At 42.4% G+C, this 11,070-nt stretch overlaps 1 protein-coding gene across 1 annotated transcript in view; it reads left to right on the top strand.

Annotated features, from left to right (window-relative positions):
• Nucleotides 1-11,070, top strand: part of EMILIN2 (elastin microfibril interfacer 2) — a 59,525-nt gene that overhangs the window by 31,871 nt on the left and 16,584 nt on the right. Inside the window, exon 4 of the mRNA XM_019546658.1 lies at nucleotides 4,737-6,674. Within this exon, the coding sequence (XP_019402203.1) occupies nucleotides 4,737-6,674 (1,938 nt within the window). The remainder of the gene's footprint in view (nucleotides 1-4,736; nucleotides 6,675-11,070) is intronic.

Genomic DNA, 11,070 nt, shown 5'->3' with positions numbered 1-11,070 from the left:
CTGGGATCCTATGACCCCAGCTGACTTCGTGCCCTCTGGGCGGGGGGCTGGACTCGATGATCTTCCAAGGTCCCTTCCAGCCCTAATGTCCATGAAATGAAATCTATGAAATTTCAAAGAGGAGTTCATGGTGTTAAAAACATTCTGACCTGTTATGGTCTTTTGAGTTCTTTGCAACAGAAGTATTGCTCTTTCGTTTTTCTCTAGTCAAAAAATGAGTGAAAAGTAAAAGCTGGGATTTTCTGAGGGGTACCTCAAGCCAAATGAGATGCATCTCAAATCTAAAAAGCTTGAGAACCACTGGGTTAAACATTTTTAGTTGTTTCTTTAGAAATCTTTGTTTCAGGAAAGATGAGTTTGAGTAGCATTACTCCTAAATCAAATACAGAATAGCTTAAAATGGTAAGCAAATAAGGCAAAGCTGTTGCATAGTACTTTATTTGTCTAAAGAGCTATGCAAACATTATAAATTAATCCTAAGGGGTATATAAATAATAAATCCCAGTTGTTGAAATACCTTTAAGAATAAATAGTGTTTGCATAAGATACTGCCTTCTTAAAGGGTAAAATGACTTCGGTTCTCTGCTGTTTTCCTCAATTAATTGAAAGATGGTTTTGTTGGAAGAGTTTTTCCATAAACACTTACTGGAGTTCAATACCACACACAGAACTTAGAGTTCATGCATTTGTTACGTAAAATGAATTGGAAATGAACAGAATCCTTTGATTAAGCAGTAAGTAATTCTGTTCCTAACTGCAAATGAAAGAATAACTAAAACAGGGTATCACTGTTCTGTTATGTAATAAAGCAGCTATGCATTTATCCTGAAAAAAGTGATTTTTAAAAAAACAGTAAAAGATATGTCTTTACAGTGCAATGCAGGGCCTTGTAGTGATACCTGGGCTAGCTCTATACAGGCTGGTATGCTATGTAAGACTGTCTAGAGCAGTGGTCACCAACCAGCGGATCTTGATCCACTGCTAGATCTTGGAGCTTCTTGGAGTCAATCCAAGGCTGGGGCGGCCACGTGCATGCACCCCAGCCCAGCAGATCAGTCCGTGGGGGAGGGGAGGGAAGGGTGGGAGCTAGATCGAGGCCCTCACGGTGAGGGACAGTGCCGCAGAGGTGGGAATAGGGTTAAGTTGGGACTTTCCTGCTGTGGAGGTTTGTCCCCAAATAATTTTTTCTCTCTTTGCCTTGATCTGCACCCCCTTCCCTCCTGACAGACTTACTTGCTGGCTGGGGGAGGAGGGGAGACAGAGGAGGGGAAGGGGTGGTGGCAGCACATGGTAGATCTTGGGCTGCTTTTAAATGCCAAAGGTGATTTGCTACTTAAATGGTTGGAGACCACTGATCTAGAAATACAGTTTTGTGTCCTGATACCAATACAACAATGCTAGCCTGAGCAGGTTGCACAGCTGATGAAGCTGATATACTGCTACTAGAGCTAGCTTGTTTGTCTTTACCCAGTACTGAATTGTACTGTGTAGATGTGACAGTGTCCTTGGCACTTTGCTTAACTTTGCTTAACATCTTTTCTGCTCAGACTAATAAAAACAAATCAGAATTAATAATGAAGTTCCTGACTAACAATAGGTAAATGCATCTGCATGAACCACGATTCAAACACTTAGACACCTGATAGATATGTATTTAATTGCAGTATGGAATGGTGTAGGACATTCAATTTTGGACATCCATCACAAAATTTGTCAGATCCCAGTCACACAACAGGCAAGTGGGGTGCCCGGCATCAGAGACTCCACCCCCAAAGCCAGGCTTCCACCACCCTGGATATTCAAAAGGCACTGTGGGAAGCATGGTATCAGGGACCAGTCCCTGATACCATGCTTCCCACAGCACTCTTTCAATTTGCCAGCTTGCAGGGAGACCATCAGCTGATACATTCACAAATTTCAGCCACATGGTGCAGCCTTGTTGTGGGGTTGTACCCTGCAGTTTTCATCTTGGTGATAGGCTGTCAACCTGCTGGCTGAAGATTGAGATGGGTAGGGAGCCTGGCACTGGGGACAGAGCTGAAAAGCCAGCTGTTGGGCACCCTGTGCTCCAGCACTTAAAACTCCCCAGCACATAAAGCTCCCTCATCCCTAGCTGCTAGTGTTATGGAAATAAAACATAAAAACCCCCTAATTTCCTTTATTTTCTGTTTCAGAAATTCAGATCTCCAGTTTACTTTGACTGTCTATTTAATTTTTATATGTATGCAATTTCTCCCAGTGTCCATACTTATAAATATATATAATATATGTAAATATATGTGCATAGCACACTGTCTCAGGGATAGCGAGAGGAGGGGCTGGGAAGCCCCACTCGTAGGACCTGCTGTGGGGAAAAATAGTGAAATAAAGAAAGAAATACAAAGCAGTTACTTACCTGAAGGAGGAGCGGTGCTAGAAGATCCAAAAGAGAAGCCCATATGGTTTACAAGCCGCATGTTTATGCAATTAAGGCTGGCGGGTGATGTCACAAGGACGCACTGGCTGGCAGGAATAAAAATGGCTGCTGGCAGTAGGAAGGGGAGAGCCAGTGAGGAGGTGGAGGCTCTCCATGCTGGTAGTAGGCAGGACCAGCACAAAATGGAAATGCCCGAGCAACGGGCAGCGAGAGGAGCACCGAGAGCTCCTCACACCGGTGGCACTAAGATTTTGCCCCAGGAGGTGCAGAGTGCAGGGACGGACTTCTCCCTTGTGCTGTCGAGTAGGTTCATTGAAGGAAGCACAGAGCAGTGGCACAACCAGGATGACGAGCCCAAGGGAGAGGCTGAAGCCCACGTTGGAGAAGCAAGGTTGTTTCCACATGACTGCTGCCAGGTACCAGGTCAGGGAGCTGGGCTAGGGGCGGAGAAGAGAGGGGAACCCTGTGGGACCAGTGTCAGGGGAGCACTGCCAAGTTCAGGCAGGAAGGCTGAGAAAGCTGACCGGTAGGGCAACAGATAGGGAGATCTTCTTGTCTCTTCTATTGGTTTCTTTTTTCATTTTATCCCTTTACCCCTGCTCGAAGGGGCACCTTTGGATCCCAAGAGGAGAGCTGACCAGCTCAAGGGGATCGCAGGCGTAGAGCCCGGGCCAGCTAATTATCCTTCCCCAAGGATAGAGGAGGATACGATCAGGCATGAGGAATATCTGGACTGGAGAGGCTGCCGTGTCCAGATCTAGCACCCCACCAGCGGTTGGCATAAGGCTGGAGTGTAGGGGAGGTGGAGCCCCACAAACATCCCATAAGCGGCGTGGTCACCCCTGAGGGGAACTTCAAGGCTGAACCCCACACTGATATGACATTCAAAGACATGGCAGGAGAGTTCGGGGAAGGTCAGAGGAACAACTGAAGCCCACCTTGGGGAACCCACGTCAGAGAGCGCACACCCTCTACTGCCCGGGCCAAGGCAGCATGCGAGCAGCCATTTGAAGCCAGATGGGCGCACACACAAATATATTTATCCAAACAAAAATGAATTGAAGGACCTGATTTATAGAACTAAAATGAAAATAAAATAATTTATTTTACGCTAATATTTTGTTTGTTTTTACTATAAGAGAATATGTTTTCTTATAAAAAATATACATTTCTATTGGGCTAATTAAATGTGTATTAAATAACTTGAGATTTTTAACACAAGATTTATAATCTTAAATGTTCTCCATGCCTCCATCTTATACATGTATTTAGATTCCAGATCAACTTAGGAAGAAGCCCAGCTTCAAGTAGAAGAAATGTCTCCTCAAAGTCAATGTCTTCTCAAAGACAACCCTGCAAAAGTAGAAGAGGGCCAAGTCATTTTCTGTTACTACTGTGTCCAGTCTTAGTTTTTGTTATGAGAGGTGAAATGGCTTTAGAATAATCATTCACATAAACTGTACATAATAGAACCATTATATATATATATAAAGCCTAGATTTCATGCCTGTGCAAACATGTAGGCAGGCACAATAGTCTTTTTAATTTTTAATGTACCTTTGTAGGTACATTAAAGTTGAGATGTCAAAGCTTTAGTTTGGAGAGACTCTATTATGACAAAATAATTAACCACTGAAGAAAATAATGGAAGGGGTGCATGGGTGGATTTAGATTTTGAAAAGCAGGGAGTGCACCTGGTGAAGTACATAATTACATATAACACAACACATGTTTTTTTCCAGGCAGGTAAAAAGAAACTAGAAGCTTCACTAATATGCTAGGGGCCTAGGGCTATATTAACTGATGCAAAAACAAATATAACTTTATTGAAATGAGTTAAAAACAGTCTGCAAGGCTAAGAAATATGAACAGCATTACCAGGAGCAATTAACAGATTGCAGAATTGGAGAAGCAAGTCCAGCTTGATTAGTGGAACATCAAGACTATTAAAAAAGAGAGAGGGTCACTAACACCTGTGGAATGAAGGGTTTAGAAGGAGTCAGGTAGATTTTAATGAGCCATGGAGTCAATTAACAACCTCACTGCTGCCCGAATAGAGATGCAGCTGCAACTGCCGGGTAGTTGGTTTTAGATATTGAGTGGACACAAAATCAAAGGCGGGGCAGGGGGTGCAACTGCACCAGTGCACCCCTCCACCCCACCAGATCTGCCTCTGAAGGGGTGACACTAAGCTATATAGTATTTTAAAGCATTATTTAGTGCATCTAACTTAACCAAAAGAAACTAAAACTAACCTCTAGCTGATCTGAACTGTTGTTACATACATCTAAATGTTATCTCCATTATTTCTTTAAAACAGATTCTGAACCAACGGAAGTGCCACAAGAATTATATCAGAAGAAAATTCAGTTCTTTGAGGATGAATTGTTTCGACTTACACAGACAGTACTTGATCTTCAATCCTCTGTAGCAGGTGTGAATGAAAACTTAAAACTTACTGTCCAAGAAGATGCCAGTAAAATGTTGGTTTCATGGCTGAACAACCTTTATGACCACCCAGGACCCGATAGTGCCATTGGTGGTGAAACAGACACTATTCATCTACCTGGAATTATGAGCAATAAAGACCAGAAAGAACATTTTACTGTGCTGAGGATGGAAGATATAAAGTTTGAGCTAGATGAGGTCAAAGAAGTCTTGAAGGTCAAAAACAGCCAGTTGGAGGAGCTAAATAGAAAAGTGAAGGGCTATGAAGGACAACTAAAACAACTGCAGGAGGCAGCACAAGGACCAACAATAATGATGCCTAGTGGTGATTTATATCAGGAATATATTGACTCAAAATTTGAGGCCTTGAGACAGGAAATGTTGGAAGGATTAGAGACAAAAATGGCAGATCTGAAGACCTCCTGCCAATACAAACTATTGGGTATCCAACAACAATGTGATGACCATGAAGCCAGTTATGCAGGAATGATTGAACTTATAGAAGAAAAGGAAAATGACCTGAAGAGAGAAGTGAACGATCTCCGAATTCAGATCCAAACTCCATCAAATCAGGTAAACTGTTGCAAGGATGGCAAAAGTGGTGACTTCAATCAACAGATAAAAAATTTGGATGAGAAAGTGGATAGAATCATGGAAGCATACAATGTCTTAAATACCAGAATAGATAATGAAATTAGCCACATTTCTACTCCACATCTAGAAGACATCTTTGGTGCAAGATGGGAAGAGCTAGATGCTAGGATCAATGTTACTGAGAAGAATGCTGAAGAGCATTGTTTTTACGTCGAGGAAACTCTTCGAGGTATTATAGCTTCTGAAGTAGATGAAGTGAGAGACTTACTTGACCAAAAGCTACAGGCACTAGAAGAGAGACTGGGTGGAACTATTTTGGAGATTGCCAATGCCACAGACTCTGAGGGAATAGATAGTAACCCTAAATTAGTCTTGCACAATGATTCAGGACTTGGAAATGAACTATTTACAGCTGAAATTAATCTTCTTAAGAACAAACTACAAGCTGTTGAAAATCTTTGCTCGCAGAAATGTAACTCTGCATCCCAAAGTATAGAAGATCTTCAGAAAGACATAGAAAGTTGTAACAAGAAATATGAAGTCTTGCTTTTGAAAACAGAAGATAATTCTGCTTTACTGAAGTCTTTAAATTGCTCTCTTAATGAAAAGTTTAACTTCATTAAGGGCAACCAACATGACATCCAAAAACTGCAGAAAGATTTACGTGTACTTCGTTTTGGTTTAAGTATGATGGATAAAGATGTGAAAAATCTTCAAGATGGACTGAGCAGCTGTAAGGAGCAACTTCTGGGTGTGAATTCTACATGTAAAAAAGCACAGCGTGGTGCATTCAGAAAAATAGATGAAATACAGAGGACGGTTGCCAATCATACCTCTCATCCAAATGATAATTGTTGTAATGAAGTAAAAGAAAGGATTGAAAAGCTAAATGAACAAGTTTTTCATGACCTCAAGAAATGTAAAGAAAGGACCTCTGGTATTCAGCAAGGAGTTTCAGATGTTGATAGCAGAGTGTCCCATGTTGAAAAAGTTTGCAGCAAATTAGACCATATCTCTGGTAATCTACGGAGGATAAAAGAAGCTCTGAATAAGCATGTCACCAGGTTATGGAACTGTATTAATCAGATGAATGGAACTATAGCATCTAATTCCAAAGATATTTCAGGTCTCAAAAACTCTTTCCAACAGTATCATAGTGAGATCTCCAAAATTACCGCTGACCTTCAGACTTTGATGAAAACTCAATCTCCCACATGTGAGTTTACTGTTTTTCTCTACTGACATTCTTACTGAAACTGAAGCTGGTGGGGAGGTGGTGGCAGTTTAATTGCTGCTCCCCTGCTGCCAAATTTCTGGGCATGTGATGAGCCAGATACCATGGCCCTGCACACTAGATTGGATGTGCAGGGTAGCACAGGGCCCAATGCCAGCATGTGAGGCTGGGCTGAGTTACTGTGGCACTAGTTGAGACACAGGGCTGGCTGGGGTAGGGGTGGCACAGGCCTGATTTGGGCACACAGGGCTGGGTGGAGGCAACATGGGTTCAGTCATGGTGTATGAGCCTGATCTGGCCCACACACTGACCCTGCACCATTTATCTAGCTGACGGGGCAAAAGATCAAGGGCCACTGCTGTAATATAACACTTGTTCTTTGACTTACATGGAGCTGTGTTGTTTTACGCCAACTGAGAGTCTGGCCCAAGATCTGAAGAATGTGTAGTTTTAAAAACAGCCAGATTTGCTTAGGGATACCAAGTTCCAGCTTTTTGTTACTATGACTAAAAGCAGAGGAAGTTGAAGAGATTATGAAATCTGTACTTTTCCACTTGTTACACAACAAAGAACATATGTTATTTTTATGCATATGAGAGAAATATGACATCAAAAACTTAGACTATGCTATAGATTTAAACCAAGGAAAGCAAACTTTGTCAAAGAAACACTAATTAGGGTTTTCTAGTCTGTTTAAACTAGAGTTCTGTGCCTTAGTTTCATTGTTTTTATTCTGGTGTTATATTTCCTTTTTTTTTTTTACTTTGGTGTTATAGTCCATTAACTGTAGGATCATTGGGCGCCTATACACAAGCAGCGAGGCTGCTCCAATGTACTGTAATTACAGCACATCGGAGCAGACTCAATTAATCAAGTTTGCTAGAGTGTGGTAGTTACTGTGCTTTAGCAGATTCCAGCATCTCGCACATCAGCATTTCTGTGCTTCAAAATAGTGGTGTTCAACAAGCTTTAGTTAAAACGTCCCCACTGCCATTTTTCAGCATGGAGATGCTGATACACAAGATGCTGCAAGAGCTTTAAATAGAACAAGTCTTGGAACTGCATTAATTAAAGCAGCCCCCTCACCCTCTTCCTCTCAGAGCATGTCTATAAACGCCCATTGAGTCAAAGAAGAGAGAACAGTGAATTTGATAAGGAACACTCCTGTGGAGAGAGATTTTTGTTATAGGACCTGTGTTTGACCCATTAAGACCCAGGAGCATAGGACCAGCCAGTCATGTTTGATTGTCAGCTAGGACGGGAAGTAGATGGAAAGGTAGATATGCGCTTTGCACCTTACAGCTAAGAAGGGAATCCAGTGATTCCTCTAAAGCAGTAGGCAGGGTGCCCAAGATTTGCATCTTCCCCAGAATATACACAGCCCTTCTCTATGTGGTTTGAGAGAGACCGCTCAACAACACCACAGTGTGTGTTTGTTTAAAGCTAAATAGAGTATTTTAAAGCATGAAAGAAGCTAAAACATCTGTATGTCTAGGGTATAATTCAGTTTCAAAGTACTTTATGGGGTCTACATATCCTATGTAGAGACCCAGGAAGGAAGACCCACCTGTCAAATTTTAAACATACTGGCACTCCAAGCAAGGGGTGCTCAACCTCCAGCCTGTGAGCTAAATACAGCCCACAGAGCCATTGTATTTGGCCTGTGGGGCTCCCCACGGGTCAGAAAATTTGGCAGTGGAGGAGGAATGGCCACCTTCCTCCCTGCCAAATTCCCAAACCCCAAGTCCTGCATGGTAGCCATGCCTGCTTTACCCCCACGGGGCTGGCAACCCCTTCTGCTCTCCACAACTGGATCAGAGATGGGCCATGGCTATTCCCCTCCACCCCCCTGCAGGGCCAGGTTGGAGCCAGGCTACACCCACTTTTCTCCCCACACCTGGATCAGGGCTGAGCCACAACCCTACCCCCTGCAGGGCTCGGGTGGGGCTGGGCCAAGTCCCATCTCCCCCCTGCCAGGCCTGGGTCAGGCCCCCTTCCTGTCCTTTGTGGACCCACTTCAAGCCCCCTTCCCCGTATGTGGCTGGATGTGGCCTGTGCCCATCCTGGGCTCCCACTGGAATCACTAGCCAGATCCAGCTGACAGACTGCCTGGGCACTACCCATCTGGCCCACCAGGCAAAAAGGTTGAACACTACTGCTTTAAGCTATACCTGCTATACTAGAATATCTGTGGCTTTAAAAAGATTAATAAAGTAAATATGTAGGTCCAAGAATATTTCCAATTAAAATAATACTGTCAGGCACAGCAGTCTGAGTCAGTCTGAATATCTGGCATTCTGGAAAGCTTTTGGCAAAAAGAATGATTAGTAATTGGGAAAGCCTATCACAGGACGTGGGTACATCTTGTACTATTTTTGTGTCCCTTTTGGGATCATTATTCTTCTTGGTACAAAGATATGTCTTTTTCTGTATGCATCATTCCAAGATTTAAACTTTTGCTCTGTGTACTTGCAGTATCCTCTCTGATGCCTTTACTGCTATGAACTGGTGATTTTCAATTCTAGTTTGTGAATCCAAATTAAATTAATGCATCAGGTTAGGCACTGTTTGCCAACATATTGTATCACTTAAATGATGTCATTGTAGTTAGGGAGCCTACAATAGTAACAAGCTGCTATTTATAAAGTTATCTGAATGTGGTAACACAAAGATACATGTTAAGAATTATAAAATAAAACTTTGTCAAATAACACGTGCCAATTCTACAATTAAATTGAGCATAGACAACTTAGTCTGAAGGCAGAAATATGGCAGCTTTGGCTTCAAAGACATTAAAACATTTTGGAGCCAAGAATATTTTCAATTATTTAGTCCAAAGTAATGTTGACAGTTTAGTGAATAACTGCATGTAGTGTACATAAACCACAGGCCAAATCCTTATTCAGTCTATTATTAGAGCTTCCATTGAAGGTGATGTGATTTTTGCCTCTCAGGTCTGAGCAAGTTCAATTTTGCTGTGCTATGAAGATGCAGACCATGAAACGTGAAATATGTTAACAGGTGCTCTCCAGCACTTGAAGTATGAGCAAATGATCAAATTAAGGAAGTTAACAGGAGGCAAGAACATGCTGTGGAACAATTGATGTATGCGTGTGTGTATGTGTATGCATATGTCCACAAGTGCTTTATGGTAAATGAAAGTTAAAGCAGGGCAACTTAACCCTGTTTCATTGAAGGGCAAGGTGTTCTGGTTTAGTTTTCACTTGTGGAGTGGTAATCATGGGCACATAAACATTTAGTGCTCTTTGTCTGGTCCATGTTAAGTCCTGACCTCCTGTTAACATGGAATTTAAATGGATTGTTGTCCACATCATAATAGGCACATCTTTTAAGATTTAAATGACCTTGCAATAAAATGAACTAAAATCACCTCTTCTTTAGAGGCAGCCTATTCATATATATTTACTGTTTGTTTGTGCAGCCAGAGGAAGTATGGTCAGCAGTCACAAATGGTCCCACGAATGGTTTGCTTTGATAACAGCTACAGTATATTCCCGCTATAACTACTGAGACTGGGAGAAAAAATCATGAAAATTATGTGTTTTCTATAGTTGGGTTAGTCACTTTTCTGTACTGTAATAATGAAAAAATTAGTTCCTGCTGTTGTGATTGGTAAAGGGGAGGAATAATAAACATTTATTATAATGAAACTGTACTGTATTTTAGTCAAGCTGCTTTTCCTTTTGTAATTATCAGTGAAGTGGGGTTTGAAATATAGGTAAACACTTAGAAGTGTCTGCTGCAGTTATTCTCCAAGAAAACTTGTGTATACCTAAATTACAACACCTAGGGGAGGGAGGCCTCCTATTCTACGGCCGTGGAAAGAGAGAATGCTGTGGCCAATCTCAGTATATTCTCCATTGGTTACAAAAGGAGAATGAGTAATGTGCCTGCTGCTATATTCATTATCAGCTACAGAAATCCAGGAGTCATGACCTTTCTGCTTTCTCAGTGGAACCATTGACTACTTTGTTATCTAGGTTATACTGTCCCCTGCCACACTTCTTGTTTGCTTAGGGGAGGGATGTCCAATTTCTCAGTGTCTGAGGGCTCTACCATCATAAGCCATATGTGTTTCTCATGGTGCACCATGCCACACAGGCAGCTTGGCTCCCACCCTCAGCTCGATGGTCACAGGTGGGTTGTGCCTCATCATGCTGCCCTGGCCCCTGGGGTGAGGGCAGGAAACAGAAACTGGAGGAGGAAGGGGGAGCAATGGGAGAGCAGCAGCCAGGTAGGAGCCAGGGGGCTGGGATTTGCCCTTTGTAGGTTGCATGTGATCCACAGGCTGCTGATTTTGGACAGCCCTGGCCTAGTGTATCATCAAGAACACGAACCTCATCTTCATGTCATGCAC

Source organism: Crocodylus porosus, unplaced genomic scaffold (assembly GCF_001723895.1).
Source record: "Crocodylus porosus isolate Cpor-Errol unplaced genomic scaffold, CroPor_comp1, whole genome shotgun sequence".
In the NCBI taxonomy this organism is placed as follows: domain Eukaryota; kingdom Metazoa; phylum Chordata; order Crocodylia; family Crocodylidae; genus Crocodylus; species Crocodylus porosus.
The sequence above is the reverse complement of the archived record's forward strand: the minus strand, read 5'-3'. Positions and strand labels throughout refer to the sequence as shown.